The 27,983-nt window shown below is 43.7% G+C and overlaps 1 protein-coding gene across 1 annotated transcript; it reads right to left on the bottom strand.

The window, feature by feature from the left end:
• Positions 1-356: 356 nt before the first annotated feature.
• LOC142949708 (caskin-1-like) lies at positions 357-27,983 on the bottom strand. The gene is made up of 22 exons (XM_076091513.1): positions 27,890-27,983; positions 21,618-21,669; positions 19,507-19,604; positions 16,295-16,440; positions 16,000-16,095; positions 15,375-15,496; positions 14,952-15,060; positions 14,472-14,580; positions 13,988-14,082; positions 13,010-13,124; positions 12,166-12,462; positions 11,123-11,218; positions 10,793-10,977; positions 9,924-10,005; positions 8,403-8,470; positions 6,960-7,067; positions 6,326-6,427; positions 5,970-6,108; positions 4,549-5,348; positions 3,821-4,475; positions 2,122-2,719; positions 357-441 (listed from the first exon to the last, which is right to left on the bottom strand). The coding sequence occupies exons 1-22, from the start codon at positions 27,981-27,983 to the stop codon at positions 357-359; spliced, it is 4,251 nt and encodes a 1,416-aa protein (XP_075947628.1).

The raw sequence follows: 27,983 nt of genomic DNA, 5'->3' as shown, positions 1-27,983 counted from the left end.
TAGAAGGATGAGGAGAATGATTGTGCTTCTGGGTCCACACAGCCGTCTGAGGCCGGGCGGCAGCGGCAGCGGCGGCGGCAGCGGTGGTGACTCGCTGGGCTGCAGAGGTCAGAGGTTGTGTGGGAGCGGCCTCCTCGCATCTGGAGGCGTACTAGAGCTACTGCGCCAGACGAAGAGGACTCCCTCCTCAGTATTACTGTACAAGGCTACATGAGAAGCGCTCACGCACACACACACACACACACTCTTAGAGCGCCAGCATCGAGCCTTGGGAGAGTTTTCTTGATACACCTACACATGATTGGGGGGGGGGGGGGGGGTAAAGGGCTTGTTGGAGATGAGACGTGGGCAGGGGATCAGTCGAGCATTGCATCCAGTTGGTCTGCCAAGTCGTCAAACATGCTGCCGATGTCGTCCAAGATGGAGACTGCAGCCTTTTTGCTGGAAAGAGAGCCGGGGATTGGAGAAAAAAAAAGGAAAACTCTAGCTGTGAATGAGGCAGACACATCACAGTCACAGCAGACAGTTAGAGCTGTGAAATGGGGAGTGTAAGCTGGTTTCTTAGTTCGCTTTTTAAAGATTTCTTTGTAATTAATGATGACCTCAATGTTCCTCAACATAGATACAGTGTAATAATAATAATAATAATACAATAACTGTTTTTTTGGCTGCTTAGGGGCAGTGAGAACAAATAGTGAACGTTGTCTGTCTGCTGTTTGGGGCTGAGCTGGTATTGTACAGTTGGGGGCTTTAGAGCTTAGAACCACAGTGAGGGAACCAAAACAGCCCAACAATGACATGGAACCTACTATAAAGCTCAGTAAAGCCGAGGGGATCTGTAGATTGAGATAATAATTCTCTGTAGGTTCAACACTACGAGAGACCCCTTTTCACATTTCAACAATTTTCATGACAACCAACCCCATTTTTTAGGCTTTAACTGTACTTACATTCAATAATTATCTCTATAGATGGTCGTTTCTAGTGGTAGTGGCACACCCTGCTATACGCTGGATTCAAATTGCCTATTTGAGTACGAGGGATTCACAGCTTACTGTTAACACTCCTCACACCGTGCTACAGCTGCGTCACTGCTAATGCATATGGAACACGTCCTGCTGCCACTGCTTCACATTAAATACATTACTCTGAAGCAGCCACAGGAAATGCAACGTATTTGGTTGTTTGTGCTGCAAACAGCCACACCAGTTGCTCTTCTGTTGTATTTCTGAGAAGCTACTGAGAAGTGTTTGCTATAGTATTAAAACGCACTCGCTGTTACCATGGTAGTCGTTATAAATACTCCAACCTTGTATCCGTCTGTTTGTTTTGACATACAGCTTTAAATACTACAGAATGCATCAGCCGAAGCAACCGTTGCTTAGGCACAGTTGCCAGCCAGAGGACCAAATCAGAGCTGTGATCAGAAAATCGTTTCAAACCGCGCTGACCCAGAACTAGAAAATGAATGAACATGATTTAAAAAGCAGAATGTTTTATCAGATTTCTATAAATCTCTGAGGGTGATGGTGTTGGTGATGGTGTTGCTGGTCAAAGGTTTTGGTAGATATCTCTTTCCATTGTCACTGAACCACAGTTGTACTTCCCCAATAAATGGTTACAGTATGAGACTCTTCTGTATTTTACACTTCTGCTTTTCAGGATTCAGAGGTTTTATTTGTCACATACACATATTATGTGTTACATGAGACAGTGTGGCATACTCATTAAGGCCCTAATAATAGGATACGATGTATTCATTTGTGAGTTTGCTAGTTGTTTGTTTTTATGCTAAACTAAGCTGACATTAGACATCCGATCTTATAATCTCCCTCTTGTAAAGAAAGATGAGAAGCATATTTCCCAAAATGTTGAACTATTTCTTTTAGATCTTATGTACACAGGGGAGTATCATGTTGGAGGTGCTCGCACTGTCAGTCACCAAAACATTGTCTGAGATGAGCAGGACTTTAACTTCCATAACGCTAAACACTTGGACAAAGTCCTCTCACTCTGCAGCTCTACATCTTAGTATCCATTTGGAAGCCCAGAGAGATTGTAGTTGGATGTAAATGGTACTTTCTATGGCAAAATCATATGATGAACGTCATGAATACTCACTCATTTTGTGCGTCCTCCTCTTTGATTTGATGTTCAACAGCCTGCACAGCTGCAGCCAAGGAGGCACTGGTCTCCTCCAAACGATGCTGCACCTCCTCCCCCTGCTCTACTTCCTCTCCTTGACTCTCCAGCTCCCTCAGGTTCTGTTCCACTGCTTTCTTCCTCTCCTCCTCCTGCTGCTGCTCCTTGTGCCTCTTGTGCTCCCTCTCTCTCCTCCTCTCCTCTTCCTCTCTCCTCCTCTCCTCTTCCTCCTCCACCTCCCGTCCTCCCAGCAGGTCAATGGAGAGGCCGGCGATGGACGAGCGGGGAGGTTTGACGGGGTGCGGCGACGGCGTGGAGGGACTCTGGGCCGGAGAGGGGGAAGTAAGGGGGAGTCCCGGAGAGAGGGAGGGAGCAGAGGGGGTGTCAGGAGCTGGAAGAGGGGCGGCAGAGAGCGGAGAGGAGGGTATTGGGGCCTGGGTGGGGCTGGCTGCAGCTGGGCTGGTAGCAGCAGGACTCGGGCTCATGGCAGCCGAAGATACTATTGGTTTGCCTGGTTTAGGTGCTGTTGGAGGCCCGCGGGGTTTCGGTGATATAGGAGGAGGGACACGCTTCGGCTCTGGTCAGAGAGGAGGAGAGAGAAAGATGTCATGTTTTCTTATAAAAAACAAGCAGTCACTCACATATACAAGACCGGTGCTGAATACAAAGGCAGATATCTAATTATATATAAATGAAGATCATCTTTGGTCAAAGTCTGAAAGAGTTCTGATTATTATTATTTAGTTGAGATAGCCGTACAAAATCTTCAATTAACTCACTTTTCTAGTTTTAAATCAGAATAATTCCTCGCTGTTCCTCAACGTAGCAACATGGGGGTCGCAAACAATACTATAGGTTTATGTCATGATTTTGTTTTGTCCGACCAACAGTCCAAAACACAAAGATATTCAGTTTACATAATATAAAACAGAGAACAGAAGAGCAGCAAATTCACATATTTGAGAAGCTATTTAACAATTAATAGGTTCTCAAATAGTCGCAGAATCATATTCTGTCCATCGACTAATAGACTAATTATTTCAGCTTGAGTTTATCGCAAAAGATGTTATTAAAATGAAGGAAATGTCAAGGCTGTGGCTGTGCTCCAGTTTATTTAAGTGTATCTTGTGTCTCCCCCTCTCCTGAGTTTCCAGCTCTCCCGTGCCTTTCTCTCTCTGCCTGTTTGTTCCAACACCCATACTACCAAACTATTTAGTAAGCCAGAAAAAAGATTTAGTATGTCCCAATATGTAGTATGCCAAAAATACCAGGATATCCTACTGCATCCGGTCGCATTCTGCGTCTCCTGTTCGACTCTGCTGGGGACATGCATGTTACCCCCCCCCATCAAATATTTAAATATAATCCCCTATGTGTAGAGATGTTTCTGTCTTTGGTGTCTGTCAGTCGTAAAATGACACTGAGGTAGACAGAAATGCAGGGTAGTCTCACTCCCCAACCCAACAACTCCAATATGAGGATTCTGATGTGAAAGGGTCAAGGGTCAACACACAGACTGCTTATTTTTTCACAAAATTCAATACGGTCAGACTACCTTATTGCTATAATCACTTTAGAATTCTATACATAGTGATTATAAAGTGATACGTCTACTGAGGGACCACATATACATTAATATAGACAGTTTAGTGTGTATATGTGTGTGTGTATATCTCACCAGGGCTCTGTGCTGTTTCAGTACTGTCAGGCCCGGGTATGGGGACCCTGCGAGTTGGGGTTGGGGGGTCAGCTTGTGCCTTCCTCAGGGTGACTGTGGACGGTTTCGGTGATACCGGCGGCTTCAGAGACTTCCTAGCCTCCATCCACTCACAGCTGTCTCTGTTGGCCTCCGTCTTATCAAAGTCCTCAGACACCGGCCTCCGCCTCAGGACCACGCCGCCGTTCTGCTGCGGGTCGCCGCCGTTTTTCCGGCTACTGTCTGTTTGACTGCTGGGAGAGCCCAGTTGGTTATTGCTTTGATTGACACTTTCTGTGTGGTCAGAGGTGGGCTGTCTCCTGCGTATGGTGTCAGAGCCAGATGTCGTGGTAACAGCATTGGCATCCGCGGACGGAGGTGCCTCAGAGTCTGTCGGCTGAGGACGCGGCCTCCTTCGGAGCGTCGCTGTGCCGTCTGTGATCTCTGATGAGGAGACCACGGTGGAGCGGGGCCGAGGCTCTGGACGTTGCTGGGCTGGTGGCCGGGGTAACGGGTCGATCTGATCACCAGGGAGGCCTTCTGGTCCACTGATGGTCCGACGCCGACTTAAGACATCATCTTCCTCAGATCCAAGACCGCCTGCACCTGGCTGCCGGCGAAGTACAGGCGGACTCACCTGGAGGTCACATGATTGTTACACTTAATAATAAACATTTTGAAACCAACCAATCACAAAGACATACACACACCTGTAGGTAGTTGGTGCTGCCTCCCAGATTCTTGGGCAAGGTTTTGGCTCCACCCACGATGGATGTTTCCAGCATAGCAGCAAGGCTGCGAACACTCCCAGAAGCCCCCTCTGATCTCTCCAGGCCCGCTGAGTCCTGAGATCTTAAAGCTGATCCCAGGCTGCCGCAGTCACTGGCTCGCCGCTCTCGATAGGTTGGCAGCCCCAGTAGCCCCTCCACCTGTCCCTCTACATCCCCGTCACCCCCGGTAATGGAAGAACAGGACCGTTTAGGTGGTGTCGGGGGCCGACCTTTCCGTCGGGGACGGAGGGTGACAGATGATTGGCTGCGGTTAACAGTGACATCATTAGGGGCAGTATGTGCGGAGCTGCTGCGGCAGACCGTGGCATATCTAGAGTCTGATTCTGAGCCAATTAGACTGTGAGTTCTCCGTCGCTCTTCCTCCACACTGGGCAGGCGGAGCAGCGGCACTGACGAATCTGCTGCCGCCATCTGGGTGGAAGGGCGCGGCCGAGCCCTTGGGGAAGCTTGCTGGGTCCGGCCATGTGGGGGGGTTAGTGGTGGGGTTTGCGTCGGTGTGTGGGGAGGGGTCTGTGAATGTGTGAGACCCGGTCGAGGTTTGGCCAGCGGACTGGGGGCGCCGTCCCTCTGCTTCCTCACCTCCTTCCGGGGCTCTGAGCCGGTGCTGCCACCTGGGCTGGATGGAGGTGTAGAGGGGCTCTGAGGAGGCTCAGAGCTTCTTTCTCCCCTTTGTAGCTCCTTCAGTCTCTTCACTCCCAACATCAGCTTCTTCTGATGGCCTGAGGCGAGGCACCGGTGTGGGAGAAGAGAAATAGTTTTTGTGAAGTACAAAGAAAATAAAAGCATATGTAGACTTCAAAGCTAGAAGAGACTATTTGTTATTGTTTATCTTATAAAAATAACCATTAAATGGACCCTTTAAATTTCATGGAAAACTAATAGTGACCCATTCTGCACGAGTAGCTATGATCATTACATTACATCATTAGTATCTAACACAGAGCTTCCCAATCCCTGGGTACTGGGCCTCGGAATATTTGCTATCGGGTCGCAATAATATGATCCAGCAAGAAGATGATCCAGCAAGAAGATGAATAAGAGTTTCAGTTGATAGAAAGTTTAATTGGAAGGAAATACATTCTATGTTTGTCTTATTTTGTACCATGAAGGTTTAATATGTCAACAAAATGAATGTTCTGTGGTTGATAATGGCAACAGCTCAATAAATTCAGTCCAAATTATTGTATGTGTTGTCAGCAAGTGGAGTGACATTTCTTTTATTCATAAGTTTTGACAATCGTACTTGTCATTTACATCAAGTGAACAAAATCAAAGGCTCTGTACCTCTACATGCCTTTTAATATTATATTCCCTATTTCAATAATGTAGCTGTGTCTTACCGAGTTTGGTAATTCCAATCTCTTGCAAATCTTCAAGGCTGATGTCGGAGATAAAGTCAATGTTTTCATACCCATTCTGCACCAGAACCTGGTAGTACTGACTGAGACCCAGGTGAGACAGCCAGTCTCCCAGATTGGCCTGAAACACACACAGGGACACACAAACATGGGCACAATGTAAAAAGCTTGGCCACAGATTACAAATATACAGAGAAGAATTCCAATGCATTTTTTTACATTATTTTTAATATTTAGTTTTTTAATAAACTGGAAGAGCTGCATGTGTATATCTTGCAGCTCCCAAAACTCAACATCTCCTCCTTTTTCTAGACTGTGTAATACTTGGAGAGCCTTACAGGCTTGTGGTCTGGCAGCCAGTCTGTGGAGGGCAGCTTGCTGATCTCTGATGTTAACTTCTTTCGATGTCCAGGCTTCATGACCCCAATTCCCGTTAGGTCCTTCAACGCAAAGCACACTTAGTCACATCAGGAAATCACCACAACAACTGGAGGTGTTTTTTTTATGTCTCTTAAATGTAAACAATTGATGTGTACGTTTGACATTTGCAGAGGAGCTGTGTTTGATATGCCTGCAGGATTATTTTGCTTTTGATAATCTGTGATGAGTGTCCCCTGTGCCTAGGGGGTTTATGTCATACCACTGTGTTCGCTTCAATGCACAAACACACACACACACACACACACACGCACACACTAAAAAAACACTCAAGGACAAACACAGGGTAGCGTTTACAGCACAGACTGGAACACGCGGCCATGTGTGAACACAGGTATGTAAATGAAGCAGACAGAGCATGAGAAGTGACTGGTTGAGGCTCAGGACTCACACCGGGGGGGGTTAGGTGACAGAGACAGGAGGGTCATGAGGACATCATCCACGTCAGTGGGGAGCTGATTTGAGAGCTGAGCTGGGCGGAGCCTTGACAGACAAGGGGGCGGGGCGTGAGGGGGTCAGGGGTCATGACCTTACCTCAGGGGTCATGCGGCTAATGGTGTCTAGATCATATCCCGCGGTGAGGAAGTGGGTGGTGTAGAACTGCAGCTGAAACTCACCCAGCCACGCCACTACTGCCTGCTTCTAGAACACAGAACACAGAACACTACTGCCTGCTTCTAGAAGAGTCCACAGGCTTCTTCTAGAGCACGGAACACAGACCTGTGCTAGAACACAGCATAGCAGCCTGCTCTAGAACACAGGAGAGGAGACTATTGTAGAACACAGCGTAGCAGCCTGCTCTAGTACACAGGAGAGAAGACTATTGTAGAACACAGCGTAGCAGTCTGCTCTATAACACATGTGAGGAGACTATTGTAGAACACAGCACAGCAGCCTGCTCTAGAACATATGTGAGGAGACTATTGTAGAACAAAGCATAGCAGCCTGCTCTAGAACATATGTGAGGAGACTATTGTAGAACACAGCATAGCAGCCTGCTCTAGAACATATGTGAGGAGACTATTGTAGAACAAAGCATAGCAGCCTGCTCTAGAACACAGGAGAGAAGACTATTGTAGAACAAAGCATAGCAGCCTGCTCTAGAACACAATTGAGAAGATTGTTAAGGAAAAAAGCACATAAACCTCCATTGTAATCTCAAAATGTAACCCTGCTCTACAACAAAGTCAGGAGAGAAGTCACCAGCAAGGAATGGGAACCTGTTACACATAATAGCACACCTGTACAGCATGTCAGTTTGTCTTTAGCTTACAGATCAATAACCAAGGTGCACAACGCCAGGACAAGTTTAAAGAACAATACTGCCTATATTTATGCTCCAAAACATAACTATTTCTAACATACTGCCACTAAAATATGCACTAAGATCACTTTGGGATCTTACTGCATATGTTAGAGTTAGTGGGAAATAATGTTTTTGGGTTAACTGCTCCATTTAAAAGTCAAATTATAGATGGCATGCTTGCTATATTTTGTGAATACATTAAGTGTAAAAGAACGTTGGATGGGATCAACCAATCAAGATACACCACTGCTTTCTCTCCTCTGACAAAACACTGCTGTCGCCTGGCAACCGGTGGATGTGTGCTTCTAGAACACACACGGAGAATTCAACCCTCAGCCTCACAGAACACACATAGAGTTGGTTCTAGAGCACAGAGCGGCAGCATGTGGGGGCGTGGTGTCGCAGTGTGGTGTGAGGACGGGGGGGGGGGGGGGGACTCCTCAATGTGTCCGTCTCTCTGCCTGTCTCCATGGTGAAAACACTCGCATGCCCATCCTCAGGGTGTCATCTGTTCAGGTGCAACACAGCCACCCTGGCGGACATCTCGCTGTGCCCACTGAACACAATCTTGTAGATGTCTTTCTCTCAAACCAAAGCACTGGTTGAGAGGAAACAGGAGCAACAGAAAGAGGATGCTCCAGAGTGAACCAATCTGCCATCCAAGAACTCACTTTCCCATCATCCTCTTCTGCCTTCCGCTCAAAGGACCGCTGTTCATGAACCGTGCAACTGGAAGAGCCTATGGGTGGAGGTGGAAAGGTGAGACAAGAGAGAGAAACAATAGGGGAGAGAATTAAATGCATTACTTTTATCAGGAGAGTACAATTTTATTATTTCACTCTTTTGTAGTTTTGTTAATTACAATACATTTGTACATAAACAATTACCTATTGTAGTATGTAGTAAGTCTATTAGTACAATTTAATTCCAATTTGTATAAATGCACTTTGGTCCTCAGTGTGTCACATGACTTATCTATACTATCTACAGTTATACTATCTGTTTATGTGTATCTCTGCATGTGTGCCCTTTGCATATCTAGACAACCTATCATCCGGGTGCAATGAGCTAGAATAGTAACATAATTCAGTATTTTTCATGTCAAAACATCAATAAATCTATAGCTGTTTGGGGCCCTTTTAGTTGGGGCCCCAAGGTTGCCTACTTTGCCCAAAGGCAAAGTCTGGCCCTGGTATTCTTTATTTTACCAGAGTTTCTGACTTTGAGTAGCCACAACTTGGTTGTGTGATGCAGCTATGTCATAGCAGGTGTATTGTTCAGGACTTAAGGAAGCGCAGTGTTGATTATGAAGTCGTTTGTGTGTATGCAGTTCTCGAGAAAGCTGCAGGCAGCAACACCACAGGCCAAGTGTTCACCCCGTTGTGTTTTCAACGGGCACTGCACTAGTTTATAATGTGTCAAACTAGTTATTTATGAAAAGGCTTGTCAGGGCTGTGCTAATTATTTGCCAAATGAACAGCTTGAACTCTTCCTGAAAGCATTTTTTATAAGAACAACCTAAGGAACCAGGAAACTGAAATGGTTCTTTGTTGCAAAGCCAAGAAATTGTGTTATCTAGTGATCAAGTGCAGTCTATGAGGATGAGGAGCCTGGTTCATATTGCCTGTGTAGTCCGTCATTATTATTTTGGCAGTGTTCAGGGTTGGCTGGCTCTGTGGTGCTGTTTTAGCACTACACTTCCCACGTATCACTTAAACCAGTAGAATGACAGCAGACTAAAATATGCTAATTAATATGCTTCTGTCGAAGTGAGATTAATAAATTCCCAAGAATTGGGGATACAAGGATTGTGTCTGATATGAACAGACAGGTGGACTTTAGAGGGCCAGGTTGACTAAAAGAGAAATGAAGAAAGAAATGATTCATAAAAGCAGAGATCAAAACAATCCCTGAGGCACCTGTTGTACTTTTGATCACCGCCTAAATCTTGTTCAATTGTTATCACTTTACTACGGACAAAACGTTTTTTGTTTTTTTGTTAAATCCCCACTGGTATATTTATTTTTATTAGGAAGTAAGGACAGATTTTGTTGTATCTGTTTGAATCAATGCTGTCATTTATCAAGGCAGCAGTTAAACAGACTATTAAATTCAATGGAAAATGGCACAACTCATCAATTCAAGTAAAGCCAATGCTCTTGTGTTGCGTTTGGGTGAGTTTGTGTGCTTACTCGCTGACTGCTCAACAGACTGCGACTGCTCCAAGAGATGCTCCTTGGCTTTGACCGACTGGGCGAGCACGGTGGCCAGGAGCTAAAACACAAACACACACACTCACAAAATGAAACATTTACTCAAGCATAATCATTCACATCCAAGAAGTCCCTTGTGACTCAGCTCAGTGGACTAAGTGCACATATAAAAGACAGATTCTGGCTTCTGAACGACCTCCGCCTGCAGTTTAGATGCAGCAGAAATCCTAGAACAAATACTTCTTAAAATAGATGGTGTCCTTTCAGCGTAATATGGGAACACAATCCAATTTGGCTAATTGCTGATTTACTATTTTTTTAAGGTACTACCTAAAAATAAACGAGTTATTTCTGCTGTTAAAATTGAATTTAGAGTGTGCTAAAGGTGTTAGAGAGCAGACCTGCAGGGTGACGTCACAGATTGTAAAATGAAAGCACACCAGACAATGGAAGAACACAAAAGGGAGGAGTTGAGGTGTAAAAAGATATTCAGGGAAAAATACTGTAGAATGTAACTGTTACAGTTTGTCCAGGCAGAAAAGGTTGATATTGGTACTTAGGGGCTTCATTTTACTGTGTGATTGATAACAAAGAGGAGGCCATCATCTTAATGCACCTGTCTATACTGTTGAAAAAATCTGATCTCTTCACCAGAAAAACAAACTGAACAGGAAGCAGAATTGTGGTTAACCTGGTCAGGAAACAGGAAACAAACCTGTGTTTGTTTCCTGAAAATGTTCTGCTGTTTCCCAGAAACGACGTGCTTGTTGTTTTGTAAAGATCCAGCAGCAATGTGACGGAAACGCCTGCAACTCATGGCACACAAATAAATGCAGAGAGTCTCTTACCTTCACCCCTTCAGCTTGTGCGTGCAGGCCTGGAGCGTTAAGCCCGTGTGTGTTGACTCCTGGTGTGGTTGCCGGGTGTGGACTGGGCGCAGGGATGGTCAGAACATGTGTGTTTCCAGAACTCTGCAAGCTGCTGGTTGACCGAATACTGCCGATGCTGCCCACACTGCCACTGCGCTCGCCAACTACCACACACACACACACACACACACACACACACACACACACACACACACACACACATTGCAGTATGCAGTATTAATTATATAGAGAACATTCCTCAAAGACAAAGTTTCACACTTTTACCCGAAAACACACTTGTGAGTTTACCTGTTAGTGGTTTGCGTAGCACCCAGATGTCCTCACTGGCGCTGCTCTGTCCAAGAGTTGGAGACCCTTGAGGACTCAGCTCTGCAGTCCGCGAACCTGTCACACACACACACACACACACACACACACACGCAAACACAATTGATACTGAATTGATATTTTACTCTATTTTCGAAGAAAGTTCTTAAAACACTAATCAGCAGCTTCACAGCCCATACGATTATATGTGTAGTTTAGTTTCACAAATGAATGTTAATATATAAATGGTTTCATTTATAAAAATGTATTTAGCTCTTAGATGAACACTAGCAAACAGTCAGATAGATGCACACACTCACTTCCACATTCACAAACACATAATTATTCATAGTGGTTGCACCACCTCTAAGTGTTAATGATGTTGAGATTTGTAAAGCTCCACAGTTCCCTCACAAGACTGTCTGCACAATATAAGCCCTGTGCAAAGCACAATTACTTTATTCTAAATCAAACATCAAATGATTCAAGCGAAACCATCGGAAAATGTTTATACATTTCTAAATAATGCCTCTCAGATTTGATATATGTAAGAATTTTAAATTATAAAAATGGTGCCATTAAATTGAATATTTCAGTTAAAGGGTCAGTTCACTCAAATCACAAGAAAACTATTCCAGTACAGTGAAAGTAAACTGATGCCACATGGAAAAATTATGTTTTAAATACTAAAAAATGAAATGTCCTGGTCGATCTGGGTAATAAAATTATCTCTGGATGGTTTCCATTTTCCAAATAGTTTAATGAATAATTAAGTTTAGTTTAATGAATAATAAATAAAGTGGCAGCAGAACTCTAGCGTCAAAGCGAGGAGAAAGTGAGAAAACATACATTTTTTGTCATTCGGGTGAACTGATCCTTTAATATATACATATATCATTTACTCATTTACATACATTTCACACATAATATAACAAGCAGATAGATGATATATTGTATATGTGGTCTTGTCAAACAGCGTGGAAAGGATGCTTATCTGTGATTTAAAGTGATACTACAGTATGTACCTGTCTGACTCTGCTGCTCCTGAGAAGTGGAGAGAGGAGGAGGAGGAGGAGGAGGAGGAGGAGGAGGAGGAGTGGACAGAGCAGGAGTAGACAGAGATGGAGGAGAGATGGAAAAAGGAACGTACCCAAAGGAGGAGAACCGAGGGAGGGACAGTGTGTTGGGGTGAGGAGGAGGGGGAGGCAGATGCAGGGGGAGGACTTTGGTGGGGGGGTATGAGTGTCCGTTGACCGTGGCAATGGGACAGGGGTTGGGCCTGCGGAGCAGGAGGGTGTGGCACTGCTGGGAGGGGGAGTGACCTGGACACGAGCCAGGAGGGGGGAGGTGCAAAACAACAACACAACAACAACAACAACAACAACTGATCAGTCAACTTGAAACAAAACAAATCTAATCAGATCTGAAAATGTACAAAATAATAACTGATTAAAATCAAAATGTGAGAAAAGAATACATCCATATATCCACAGGGAATATATCTCTTTAAATTATGATATAATATCACTAACAAAGCAAACAAACAAAATGAACAAAAGCATTACAATCTAGCAGAGCGGGTTGGTTGGACGGGTTTATTCATCAGGAAGGGCGACAGAAGGAGCAGAAGTATAGAGGAAGGGAGGAAGGTTGACAGCCAATAGGGGACAGTATTGATCAATGGAGATGATTGACAGGTTGGGAAAATAGACCAAAGAGGCCGATGATGCTGCAGCTAGCTACGACTAATGATCAGCTATAGCTGCAGAACAGCTGCTGAACTCACACACATGCGAATACACACACATCCTCCCACCCAAACACACACACACACACACACACACATACAGCTGTGATGTGGGTGGTCACCTGCCCTCTTGATGACTTCCACCATGTTGGAGGGGAAGTAGCCCACACGGTCATTTCCTGTGCGGTTGTCATGAATACAGCCTTTCCATCGGCCATCAGAGTGCTGCTCCAAAACCTGTCAACACACACACACACACACACACACACACACACACACACACACACATACACACACACACACACACACACACAGTTTACAAAAATAAGATTTTAACCGTGCTGCACCTCCTAAGTTCATAGCACTAGCTTGTGTAAAAGATTTAACAAACTAGGTCAGCCACTTATATATTTCTTAGCTAGTAAACACCTTAGTAATGTGTAAATAGGTTCCAGTCAAAAGGAAACTGTAAACAGGAAGTCGCTGTACCATCACGAGCCGTGATATATAACTGCCAAAAATTACAGTTTTAAGGGAGGCATTCTTTATAAATGTAGATGTTATTTCTTTCTGCATACAAAGAGGAATATGTGTGTTTCAGAGTTAGTGTGCAGTTAAAATTACAATCTCGAAGGTCTCCGTTGTGCACCAATGGCCTCCAAGCAGACACGTTCATGTGTTTGGATGGAAAAACCACCTGTATTAACGTCATATAGGCCTATCAACAGGAATATGATGATTATGTGTACAGAGCAAAAAAAAAGAATAGAAAATATCCAATTAAGCTAACCTAACTGACGCTAATGCCATTAGCACAGTTATTTGTGAAACGTAGCCTAACTTATAATTATTCGATTTGAATCATTATTTGTGTGGTGCAAACCATTTTAATTTAGTGATGTGATCCACTTCGTAAACTAAGCTGCACCATAACTTGGCTGAAACCTATTAAGAGCTGTGGCAACTGGCTCCTGGCGTGTAAGTGAAAGTTATACAAAAGATAGTACCAGTGTCCACATGTCTATGTACAGTAGCCTACATCTATGAAGACCAAGTTCAGAAATATACAGTATTTTGTTACGATTATCAGATCTACGTACCGTGATAATGTCTCCAGCTTTGATGTTGAGGCTGGTAAGGTCGTAGTTGTTGCAGTAATCCTTCAATGCACGCACCTGCATCGCAGCCGAGGCATCTACAGCACAAGAGTATAGAGTATAAAGAGTACAGCAGTAGAGTTGAGTTGAGTCCAGCAGAAGGTTTCAGGTAGTTGGAAAAAGTAGAGAAAAAAAGTCTGGAGGGAGCAGAACACGATGGAGAGGAAGGCAGTAGGGGTGAGGTGCACTGTTTGCTTCTATGCTGCAGGTGAATTTACAAAAGCATGTAATTACCTAATTAGTATTAAGCTCTGTCCTGTAATTTTGTAAATAACAGAATATAGTAAAAAGGAATTCTTAATGTTTGACTATTTCGCGGTAAATCAACTTTTATTAAAAAGTATCTGGGTTATATATATCTTGGTATTGGACTGTGATGATTAATTAAGTGGTAGTAGTACGGGGTAGTCCGTAGACTCGCTCTCACCTCTCAGTAGTTGTTTGATCTCTCGGCTGGCCTGTGTGGTGGTGAACTGGTTAACGATGTCCAGGGCAGTCTGACTCAGAGTGTTTCTCACCCCTGCACTGATGCCACTCTGGATGGAAGTGGAGAAGATGTGAAATTCACAACAGGGATATGCTGTGCATTCTGGCTGTGTGTGCACGCCTGCTGCTAACATTTGTTGTGTGTGCTTGCCTCAGCAGCAACATCAGAAAGGGTTACAAAACAAAACCCAGCTGCCTTGGATATTGCATGACAGGTAGGACGCTGGCCATTCTGCTACACTTATGTAACAAGCAAACGTATCCCACGGGCTTCATCACACAGCTCGGTGGGATGAATGCCAAGTGCTGAGGTGTAAAACTTGCTCGGCTGAGGAGAGCGAGGCAGCTTTAACAACAGTTGCTTTTGTAAACACATTAAACAGGCGGACAGAGAGATAGAGAGACGGACAGATGGACTTACATCCAGCAGCAGGCGCACTACCTCTGTCTTCCCACAGAGGGCTGCCTGATGCAGCGCTGTGCCAGACTCAGACTGTCTGTTGATGTCTATTCCAGCCTGAATCAGCAACCTGGAGCACAGAATAATAATAATATTAACCGCTTTGTCATGACATTATTTCATCGAAGTGCTTACATTGAATAATAGACGTAAAGTGAAAACTAAGTCTATGCAAAGAAACATTGTAGAATTTAAAAACATCTCCATAAATGCAAGTCAATAAAAACTATGTGTGCTTTAGACCGTAACAGATTTTCAGACTGCAATTGTTATGCTGGAGTTTAAGTTAGATTGGATGAGTCAGTTAGATGGACAAACAGACTGACAGATTGACAGACTGACGTTTGAAGACAGACACACACTGAGACTCAAAGTTTTTCCGACCGTATGACATCGATGTGTCCGTTCTTGGCAGCGAGATGAAGAGGTGACACTCCGTTGGGGTCGGAGGGTTTCGGTTCCAGCATGGCTGCACACATGTTACTGCTGAGCAGGAGCTGGACCACCTAAAAATTCAGGCGAAAACGCACATTCGTGTATGATATGAAGTAATTTCAATTAACAGTTTCCAAAGTCTGCTGTTAACCACGTAAACAAGCGTGAACCTTTGGCAAAATTCCATTTAAAATTAGTTTTCTCTGTGAAATCAAATCATTGCTGCAGAAGCTGTACACTCTCTCTTCTGGCTGCCGATGTTTTAGAATATATTAGGGTATAAATGTTGAATTTGTCACACTTATTTTGATGGTTTTAGACCACGGATGGGATGTTTAAAGGTGCTAAAGTTTTTTCTAGAATACAATCCTTGATAAGATTTGTAACAGTTATTTGTTCATACAGGTGAATTGTTAAATTTTAAGGAATATTTTGTGTTGACTGTCTTATGTTGTATGTCTGAATGTCACTGTTGCAGCGCGTCTGTATTAAACTTGTTTTCTGTATTTTCAGCGTGTTTCTGTTTTCTTTCTTTCTATTTATGTATCTTTTGTTTTCAGTTAAATTTACTCACTCCGACTCGACCAAATTCACAGGCGAGGTCCAACGGTGTTTTCCCAGCTGAGTCTGAGATACACGGGTTGGACTGGTGTTGTAGTAACATCTCCGACTGTAACACACACACACACACACACACACACACACACACACACACACACACACACAAATCTTACTGACGCTGCTGAATTTCCTAGTTTGGACCAATAACAAATCATATCATGCATGCACCCTTTGGCACACTTAACACACCTCACAAAACACACACACACACAGCTACTATACACACTAACACACAAAAAAACAGTTACCCCGTCATAGTGTCCGTGCTGAGCTGATAGGTGGAGAGGGATCTGTCCTTCATCTGACTGTCCGTTGACTGACGAGCCTGCCTTCAGCAGCATTTTCATTGGTTCAGTCTTCCCCTGCCATGCAGCGTAATGCAGAGGACGCATCCCTACACAAAACACACACACACAAACACATACAAAAACACACACAAAGTTGACAGCACAATAAAACACGGACCCCACAAGGACATGCACACATTCATACAAGAATATGAGAACATAAAGATGTTTGGGTGTTTGACTGTTGTTTTGACAAAACAACACATTTCTGGAGGGCCCCATGGGCCCTGGGAATCTATAGACCAAATAATGGATGGATTAATCAAGAAAACAATCAGTAGGTCAATTAATAACGACAGTTGTGATTTCAGGCCTAATGTGAGTGGAATTTTGGCAATCATTTCATCGGTTTCACTGTAGCAACAGATTTAGGCACAGTTTCTCAATGTCCCTCCTGGAAATGCAATCATACTGTTGTTGACATGCTTGTGACCTTTTGTGACCGTTGGAGAATTGTTTGTGCAAGCGTCGTTCTCATGGGACGTCGCAGACAAACTGCTTTCAGACAAAAGGGCAAAAGAAGAAATCCCCTTTAAGTGGCTGAACCAGACTTTAAAGAACCATGCATGAAACTGGACATTGCAAGCCATGCAGGAAATGCAAGGTGATGCAAAGTCCAGCTGCGCACAGCACAAAAATCCACCTTGCAATCATTACTAGTGCCTCTAACCAGAAGACATTAAACACCACTTTGTATTAGTGGCTGCAAGGACCAGTGAGCATGTTTCTCATGGCAGCAACCCAAGACCCTCAGTCTTACTACCAGCGATGAGCCACATCGTCAAGCTGAATAAAGAGGCCCCCCAGGCCTGGCTGGCATGACGGAGTCCTGACTCAGAAGAGAGGTGCTGGCAGGATAAAGAGACACAGCAGCTGTAGGAGTTATGAAGAGATGTGATGGAAAATGATTCTCAGGCAGCCTTTAAAGATCTTCTAGACTTCATTCAGACTATGCAGGGAAAGAGAGACACTGGACTTGTTTGATGATGGGGGGGGGGGGGGGGGACACGGACTCAGGAATCTTTTGATGTAATCGACACTGCCTCAATTCCGGGAGGTTCTTCTGGAGGGTTGCTGGAAGTGATATGAGCCCATTTCCTTTCCAGTGGTGAATGGGGAAGTTCATCCTTCAATTCTGAAAGCTCAATTGTTGAGATATTGAGATTCATATGTCTCGTGTGAACTTCAGGAACTGTGTTTTATTCGTCAGACAGTGGTGGTCAAAGTGTGGATCGTGAGCACATCATAAAACAGTGGACCATGAGGATAATAAAGGCCCCACAGAAATTCTAAACTCGCAACCAAATTAGTTTTCCGATTTTGGAAATACCCTGAACTGTGTTCCCAGAAGTGTCCTGGCAGAGTTGTTTAACACAGAGTTGCTTAACCCATTTTCTGTTTGTGATTTATTTTTGGACAGGATATCAAGCCCAGAGGCTCAGGCCTGCAGGATGTCCAGGTCAGTGACCTTACGTTGGCATCTTTGCACAAAAACATCTGGTAGCGGATGTGACGTCTGAAAAAGGATCAGAACTTCCAAGTTAACAGCTCCCCTTGCCCCATCTGAGTGAGGGATGAATCTTAATCCCGCAATAACAGATTTCTTGGAAACTTGGGGGCAGCGGAAACAACATATTTGAGCTGATATGGAGAACTAGTTTGCAAACATTAACATGTTGCGTCTATAATGGCGTGTGTGTGGAGCTGATTGGTTAGTTCTTGTCACATGACCCGTTGTGTGTTTGCTGCAAACGAAAAAATTGTGATTTTTCAATTACGATGAACTCCCGAAAAAACAGGCACGTCGGAACGAATGTGCGCCACCATGACGTTGCTTTCAGTTTTGAGTGCACTTTGTTGCACGTCTTCATTTAAAATAAGTAATTTGTACGCGCAATATTTGAATGGCCCCTTACACATCCAGCAGACACAGAGCAACATTAGCATTCTCCCCTTTTTTGCTTTACTTGGGTCTCCATCAACTCCTGAGGAAAATATCTGGCGTGAATCAAGATTTCCAGTCCTCACCATGAGCTAGGTGGGCACCGGAGGAATGATTTTGGGTTTCCCTACCACCTCCACGGAAAGAGTTGAGGAGGTGGGACCATAGACTTTACTTTCACTTTCAGAACTGGACGTAATCGTCGTGACGTCACCCAGTGGATTGGTGACTGCCGTTTTAAGGCCTCAAGTTCGGCATTTTGGCCTTCGGCATTTTTTCTGGGCCGTCGCCATCTTGTTTTTCTTTGCAACCAGTGAACGAAAGTGATCATATATACATACGTATATGGCTCTGTTAGCGACTTGTCAATCACAGTAAGACTGCCCTAAAGCATACTCCGCTTTAAGGTCTATTTTACTCTAAATGAGATCATAATTTACAAAATGAACATCGTGCTGTATTAAAGAAGACTTGAAACTAGCGATTGAGACCAGAAACTCATGTTTACGATGTTTACTGAGGTAATAAATCAAGTGAGAAGTAGAGTCATTTTCTCAGAGACTTCTATACAATCGGAACATGCAACCGGAGGAGTCGCCCCCTGATGGCCAGCAGAGAGAACAAGGCACCTCCACATTGGCTTCACTTTTCAGAAACGGAGGGTGCTGCCTGAGTGGGACCACCTGGTAAGGTTGCCTGCCAGTTACTTCTATTTAGAGCCATACTGGGGATGACTGAGCTGACTTGGAGTGTGGAGACAGTAGGCCTACATCCTGGAGGGATTATATCTCCCATCTGCCCTGAGATTTCTTCGTCTTTTTCTTCTGGAAGCTGCCAATATGAGACGGAGATATTTGCTGCTCTGCTTCCCCTTGGCTCCCAGTCCTGCAGCCATGAAGCTCTTCTATCGTCTATTGTTTGCTGTGCACACAAATCTGTCACCTCTCATAAATAGCGTATACTACACAGAGAGAATGTTTATTGCATTTCAAACAAGCTCCCCTTTTATTACAAAAGATGGTATTATCGGTCACGCAGGGGAAGCCAGAAATATTTTTGTTTTCCTGTTTTTTTGTGATTGTTTTCCGGCCATCCGTGTGTGTGTTTTTTGTACCCGTTTCATGGTAATATAACGACTTGTGAGGACACTTAAATCTGTGTGTATTCTTACCTTTATTGTCTTTAATATCGACTGCTGCCTGGGCCTCCAGCAGCAGAGAGATCAGCTCCTTGTTACCACTCAGAGCAGCATGGTGCAGTGGTGCCAACCTTCACACAGACACAGATTATGTTTAAAAATACACATATTCACATACGTAGTGTGAAACCGGAGCATAACTGAAATAATCTTCAGCGTAGTGCAGCTCCGCCCCTCAGCTCTGTCTGAGCGACGGGAGGGGGCAAATGACCTACTTCCATTAATAAGCAATCTCTCTACCCCGAAGCCAAGCGTACACACAACGCATCCCTGTGTGTGTGTGTGTGTGTGTGTGTGTGTGTGTGTGTGTGTGTGTGTCTAATGGATCCCTAGTGAATATAAGGGCCAGGCCCTGGAGTCAAATCAACGAATCATCAGTCATTACACAAGGAGTTGAGTCCAATTATCTGATTCCAATCAACAGAATAAAAAGTTGTTATCTGATGGTGCCGAATGGAACACAATCGCAAACCAAGCATGTGCACATAAAAAGCTTAACCGCTCACCAGTCTAAATATAGCCAAAATCCATAGCTGTACATTCAGAGTTGATAAGGGAACATTTCTGAGCAAATTGAGAGCCGGAAAATGTTGGTAATTACAGCCTTCAGCTGGATATATGTTTCAAAGATAGATTTAAGATGAGCGTAATGTGTAAAATGCGTCTACGACTGATAGAGTATATTGATCTCAGAAGGAGATTATGTCCTTTTGGCTTGCCTTCATCAGTCGGATGATCAAACCGTGTGTCAGAATATAGTCTAAGAGACTTGAAGGAGTTTTGATGTTACGTGGTACTGGAGTGAAGAGGTTCAGCACATCAGCAAGGGGAAAAGTCAAAGCATTGCAGGTCAGCACAAACTACATCATCAAAGGGTGGTGAAGGACCAGAGTGATGGATTTTTGTGGCATCTAGCGGTGAGGTTGGCTCACACTTCCCTTTCCAAGTGTGTCAGAGAGCCACGGTGGACTTCAGGTAACATAAAAACGTGAAAGGTCCTCTCTAGAACCAGTGTTGGTTTGTCGCTTCAGGGCTACTACTACCGCCCACAATGAACTACAACAACATGGTGGACTCTGTGAACAGGATCCGCTCTATCTAAGCTAATGAAAACACAACTGACTCTTAGTTTTAGGTGATTAACAGTCCTTCCTATTACCTCAGTTTTGGGTGATAATTCTGTAGGTTCATCAATACGAGCGACCCCTTTCACATTGATTTCACATTGTCATTTAGTCCATTCTATCAAAATATTGATTATAGGCACATGTTGTAAACCCGTGGGGGGGTCTGACCTCCAAGTTAGGAACCACTGTCCTAAATTGTTGGCGCTGCAGGAATGAGTCCTAAAAACCGGAAATTTGTTTTTTTGAGCATTTTTTACATTTTCGGTTTCGTTGTCTCGAAGTCAGTGTTTTGTTTTTTTTTTATGGGTTTTTGGTTAGATGCCTGAAATAAGATCTGTCTCGAGATTTTTGAAGTTTTGTGTTTAGATCCAAAATTTTAAGTGACTGACAAGGAGATAAATGAGACAATAACGCCATCACGCCGTCTAGTCGGCCTTCACAGCTTCGCCGCATGTATGATCGCGCTCATGTTCCCGTGATGTAGTTCTTTTATAGCCTAACGTTGGCTTTTACTTCTGCTGATTGCATTCAAGCTTCAACAATCATTATCTTGTTGAACAAAACGTGTAAGTATTATAAACGTTTGTTTGCCACAGAGTCTATTTCCCTGAAATAATAATAAAACCCTGTTGTCCCACAACACCATAACATATTTTTATATATATTTCGATATCTTGAATCTAACACCTGAATCAGGGCAAACCTAATGTGATATCAATTAAACTCCTAAAGCTACAATACACTGTAATGAATAACAAACTCATGAAACATGTAAAGGTGTGATATGATGTCAAGAGGACAGAAAGAAAGCAAAGAAACTAGAACACAATGAGGGAAAGAAGGTAAAAACAATCAGGGCAAAAACAGAAGATGAGTGAAGAGAACCTTAAAAAACCACGATGGCAATGTGGAATATTAGCAAGGAGAACATGAATCAGAGGAGCTGTAGTCCCTCACCCGTCTGCATCCTGGATGTTGACGTTCACCCGCTTTGCTGCTCCGAGGAGCTCTGAAACCGAGAAGAGAGACGCAGAGGATGAGTGAGCAAAGAAAGGGAGAAACAAACTCATGACAGAAACGGTCAAAATTGAAATCTATTCAGAATCCAGTGATTATTCTCTCTCCTTGTGCATATTATAATAAGTCATTTCCTGCTGGTAGAGTAGACAGCTCCACCTGTGACAGCTCAAACAACAGTTTCTTCACAACAACAACAACAGCAGCAACAACAGCAGCAGAGGTCAAGGAGAAGTGACGACGATTAAAACATTTTGTTTTTTAAACATATAAATTGGAGGCGTATTCACAAATATGAAACATTTTGAAAAATGTGTTTCTCAATTGATAATAAGTACAATATAGGCTTGATTCCCGCCGGTGTTACTAATGTTAACAAACCTATTACGCCCCCAAACATGAATAACGTTGATTTAGTTGTTTTTTGGCGTTTATCCTTTTATTAAAAGACCTGTCAATCAATTTATGTGAGATAGTGGGTTTTGATCATGAGTTCATTATCATGCACCAGACACATGCATCTTTGTTAAATGATGCATTTCAGTAAAACCAGGTTTGTATAGCAAACAAATAAACTTGAGGGACTAGTATTTTGGGAAATGTGCTTGAGATTTAGATTAAAGATTGATTCCACTTTCAATGTCTGTATGTTAAGTATGTTCTTAGTATGTTTGGGTGTGTGCATATCCTGTCGATGCGTAAATGTGTGTCTGTGTTTGTGATTATGTGAATGTGCATCAGAAAGATAAAGCAATCAGACAGCAGGAACAATCACACAGGCACAAACACACTCACAAAAACCAACACACAACCCTCAGAAAAAGACACAGAAAAAGCGGCTCGTTTGTCTCAACTTTTTTTTTTTTTTTGGTCAAACCCTCATAATCCACGGGCCGTAATCTGTAGCTGCTCTGTAATCTGGGGAAAAGCTTCTCCTTCTCTCTGCAGCTCTATCTGCACTTCATCCCCTCATCCTGCTCTCACACTCTAATTTTCGCTGTAATTTGCTAAAGAGCGCGTGCTGATGATTGGTGTGCTGTTTTCTGTTTACACTTTGCAGCTGACATCATTCGGCTGCATGTGTTCGTGTGTGTTTGTGCACGTGAAGGTTCTACCCCCCCATCTATCTTGGATTAAAAATATGAATCATCCCTCCCCCCCTGCAGATGAATCAATGAGTGCAGATATCTGTGTCACCATCACCATCAGAGAGCCACATGACCCCGCCTCCCCGACCACAAGTTTATGGCAGCGCCACGACATCCAACACCCACAATTATCACCTCCTGTTTGTTTGTCTGTCTGATTACAGAATTACTCATCGCCCAATTTTCATACAACTTGGTGGAGGGGCGGAGCTTCGGCCAAGGAAGAACCCATTACATTTTGCAGTGGATACACAAATCATTTTTTATCAACATTGCGATAAAGGGCATGGCCCGAGTGTCCTTCTAGTTCAACTATTGTTTTTTCAAATGGACTTCTTTTACTACACCGAGTCTGAATCATGACATCACTTAATAACTCCCCCCTTCTAACCCAGAACCACCTCTGTGATCCCTCTCCAAACTTTAAGAGCATTACCATAATGTTTCTCTGATGGTGTCCTTGGAGCAGGGTTCATTTTTTTCCTTTGTGTTTTTTTTAAATGATCATTTTAGGCATAACACTGCAACCGAGCCCCTGTCACTATAGTAACCCCTCAATGTGCCATTCTCACAGACAGTCAATCACTTGGCAGGGATTACTATGATATCATTTAGCAGCATCTCCCACAAATTGTAGCCATTTAAGAGTTCATGTGTCGCTTATTTTGACGTGAAATCATCATCATTCAGGTTTTAATTTGAAACCCTTCAGTTTTGGTTGAGCTGGTAGCTGCTGGCGAAGCCACCTTCCGTGTAACAGAGCAGATTCAGAGACCTCAGGAGAGGTGAAGTGGAGGGTTTCTCAAGGGTTCTCATTACCAGAGATGTTCTGAAGTCCAGTTTTCCTCCCCTCTGACTTCCGCCTGTCATCATGGATTTAGAGTTTGAGTGTAACGTGTCGCCTAAAACAAACTCCATCGCTCGCCTTCCAGACGAGTGCACACATATGTTCGAGTGACCGCACTCAGGGTCACAATATGCTGATAGTGCAGGAACGACACCACACTTTAATCAAAAGTACACAATGACAGGTTGACGAGGCAATGCAAGGGCAATGATAAGAAAACCAATACGCAGATATGTTGTAATTCTATGATATAAAACATTTAGAAATGATGCAATAATAGTTGGTATTATTATTATATGTTCAAGAAAATTGTAAATCTTGTATTATTCTGCATTTTATTGTCAGAAAGAATACAATTTTAGGAAAGACAGTGGTCCCTATGGAGACACCAAATACAGCACATCACCAACAACAGTGGGAGAAATATATGGTGACATTTTGATTTCCTCTGTAACAGCTGGACTTTGAACCTGGCAATCTGAAAATATTTTAAAAGCCATTCATTTGTTTCTCAAAGATCAAAAACAAAATATGTAACAATGGATGCTGCACCTTCTTGTTAGTCATACCCTTCCTCTACATTTTAATCTTTGTGGCCACCCAGATATGAAGGAAGAAAACACCATTAATTGTACATTATTTTCGGTGTTGATTAATCTGTTGAATATTATCATTTTGTCTATAAAATGTGATAAGAATTGTGATTGATGCTGATTTCCCAGAGCCGAAGGTGACACATTATTAACTGCCCCAAACCAAAAGATATTCAGTTCAACAACAGCTAATACTCACATTTGAGAAGCTGGAACCACTGCATTGTCTTTTGAGTGTTTTTGCTTGAAAAGGTGATTTAAAAGATTTTTTAAAATACTTTTAAAATAGTTGTACTGCCCCATGGCTACACTACACTGTACGTATTGGGGATTATAAAGGTTGCTTGTGCTGCTGATGAGTCACTGATAACTGAGATTTCCAACTTTTACTTTCAGAAACAAACAAATGAATAATGTTTAATAATTCAGCTGGTTTACTGTTGGTCTATTACAATACTGTTCAGATACAGTTGTTTACTTGATGTTGTGGGAATACCAGTCCCTATTACTTCGTGAAGTACTGCTGGCTGTGAAAACGTTCAGCACTTCCTTGATCTCCAACAGCGGCAGATACATCTTTCAAATGACTTAGAGCTCATTTCAGTCGCGTACTACAACTTTAAAGAGATACAAATATGTTAGAGTTGTTCTCAAATCTCTAAGATGAAAAGCTTTATTGCAACTGAGCCAAAGATAAAGAAACCATTACCAATTGGTTTAGAAATACGCCTTTCTTTGTCTTTTAATGTCCTCGGCTTTAAAGTGAACCAGAAACTCAACATCGCTCTGTCGGAAGTGATTCATTAAAACTTTGATCCACAGAATCAGTGAGCCCATTGATTCCAGCAGGACTATGAACTTAACGGAGAAGTTTGGTGATAAATAGTTAGTTGTTATTGTCAGTGAACCCAACGATAAGTCCAGAACCAATAATGCATTGATCATTCTAACAAGTATTGTCTGTGTAGCCAAAGCCAGATAAACGTAGCGTATTGTCACATATTTCTGCCATATTTATACCTTATTTTTGCCATATTTTGCCAATATTGCTACTGCGGATTTGTGCTATTTTATATATATACTGTATACGTATCTGGACTGGAATTGACTGCCATTTTGGGAGGCTACAGTGTGCACAAATCATCTGAAAGGCATCATCTTTTGTACTGTTTTATTTCATTTTTGTTTCTTCAGAAGGCAGAAATGCCAGGGGAATCCTGTCATCCTTGAAAAATGAAAAAATGAATAAGATGTAAAGACCCCACAAATAGTATTTGAAGTTCTGCGCTGTGAAGTTGCAGGTAAGCAGATTTGGATACCCTCAGACAAAACCAGGCTAGCTGTTTCCCCCTGTTTCCAGTCTTTATGCTAAGCTACGCTAAGCCTTCCAGCTTGAGATTTGCCGTACAAACATGAAGAGTGGTATCGATGTTGTCACCAATGTTGCACTATTGCTTTAATCGGTTGGAGAAGAAGTGACTGTCTGACGTGCAGGGACCAAGAAAGACTGTGAAGTGAAGTGGCCTCATATTGTGCCGCCACCACTTCAAATCCTTAAACCCTCCTCCATCAAATTGTGATATTTTGACAACAAACAACCACTACGGCAACTCCCTCTCACCTGCTGCTCTGAACATCATTACTGTTAATAATGAAAACGCAGCCAGGCACATGACTAACACCTGATGAGTCAGGTGTGTCTCTCTGTGTGTGTGTGTGTGTGTGTGTGTGTGGGTGGGTGGGTGGGTGGGTGTGTGTGAGAGATTCTCCAGCAGAGAAACCCGGCTTCCTGTTTAATTATTCAAACATAAACCTGAATTCAACAGTCACTCACACACACACACACACACACACACACACACACACACACACACACACACACACACACACTCTCTCTCTGATGCACACACACCTTCCACAACTCACCCATCACTTCCTGTCTCTTTACATGCCTGTACTCATATCTCCCTCTTTCCCTCCTTCTGTTCTGCACTCTCACTCTTTTTCGCTCCCATTCGAGCCCTCCTCCTCACCCCTCATGTCCCTCACCCTCCACCCACCTCCCCCTTTCTCTTTGTCAGTGTGCAGTGGACTGAGCACTCAGAGCTGATCTGTTCTGGCATTTGAGGAGAAGCATTTTTCTTTTTCATGGCACTGCTGGAATGTCCAGAGACAGACACACGAGAGGAGACAAGGAGAGGAGAGGAGGAGAATAAAGGAGATAGGAGAGGAGAGGGGAGGAGAGGAGAGAGAGGGGACAATACTAGAGGAGTGGATGGAGGAGGAGAGGAGAAGAGAAGAGGGGAGACAAGGATAGAGGGGAGGGAAGGAGAGGAGAGGAGGGGAGAGGAGATGAGACAATGATAGAGGTGAAGAGGACCGGAAACAAGAGGTGGGGAGAGGGAGGAGAAGAGGAGACAAGTATAGAGGAGAGGACAGGACATGAGAGTATAGGAGATAGGAGAGGAGGGAAGGGGAGAGGTGACAAGGATATAGGAGCAAGGGGGAGGAGGAGAGGAGAGGGGATGAGAGGAGACAAGGAAAGAGGTGAGAATAGGAGACAAGGATAGAGGAGAGGAAACAATGGGTGAGGAGAGGGAGGAGGAGAAGAGACAAGGATAGAAAAGAGAAGAGGAGAGGATACAAGGATAGAGAAGAGGAGAGGACAGGAAACAAGAGGAGGGGAGAGGGGAGGGTAGGAAAGGAGACAAGGATAAAGGAGATAATATGAAACAAGACAAGGATAGAGGAGAGGAGGATATGTTAAATAAGAAAAAGTAGAGAAAGTAAGGACAAGAGAGGAAAACAGGGGAAGATGTGAAAGGAAATTGGAGGAAAGGAAAAGAGGAGGCAGGAGAGAGTAACCGAGAGAAGAGGAGGCAACAGCAGGGGAGAGGAAACAGGAGGAGAGGAGTAGTGAGGAGAAGATAAATTCAGAGCAGAGAATCAAGAGGGGCCTGGTGATGAAATGGGAGAGGAGACCAGTTTCAAAGGCTGTAATTGAAATCTAATTATCACCTCAAGCCCCAGCTGACTCCACGTCACACACACACACACACACACACACACACACATGAGCGTCACATTTGTGCACACGTCTGCACGTGTCCTCGTACGATCATCACATTATTACCACTAACATCTGGCATCTTCACACACCACTAATTCCCCTGTCCCGAGAGCAGTGTAGGACCTCTGTGTACTTCCACCTCTCTCTCCCTCTCACACACACACACACACACACACGAATACACACATCCTCTCTGGTCTGCACACATATACACACATTTTTGTGCATTCATGCAGAAACACACACACAAACGGTCAATGGTGGAAAATGGGTGACAAGCATCCTCCTAATTTCTAAATTCGTTCTGATGACTGTTCTCACACATGCAACGTCATCACTATCACACATGCAACGTCATAGCACAAACACACACACACATAAATACACCTATGCCTGCAGGAAAAAGACACACACATACGCACACACAAACATAGTACACCATTTAGGATAAATGGCATCACATCCGATTTAGCCTGCACTGTCCTGACCTCGTAATGACGGGTGTCCGTGTGTGCGCGCGTGTGTGTGTGACAGGAGGATGGAGGGATACTGACTGGCTTTCCCTGGCCGAGGTCTCTGTAGAAGCCGCTGAGCTGTCAGCAAGTCCTCGGTCTTCACGGCCTGAAGCAGCTCCTGGTCCTTCCCCAT

This window comes from Anarhichas minor, unplaced genomic scaffold (genome assembly GCF_050575085.1).
Source record: "Anarhichas minor isolate MPS153535 unplaced genomic scaffold, ASM5057508v1 ptg000014l, whole genome shotgun sequence".
In the NCBI taxonomy this organism is placed as follows: Eukaryota; Metazoa; Chordata; class Actinopteri; order Perciformes; family Anarhichadidae; genus Anarhichas; species Anarhichas minor.
The sequence above is the reverse complement of the archived record's forward strand: the minus strand, read 5'-3'. Positions and strand labels throughout refer to the sequence as shown.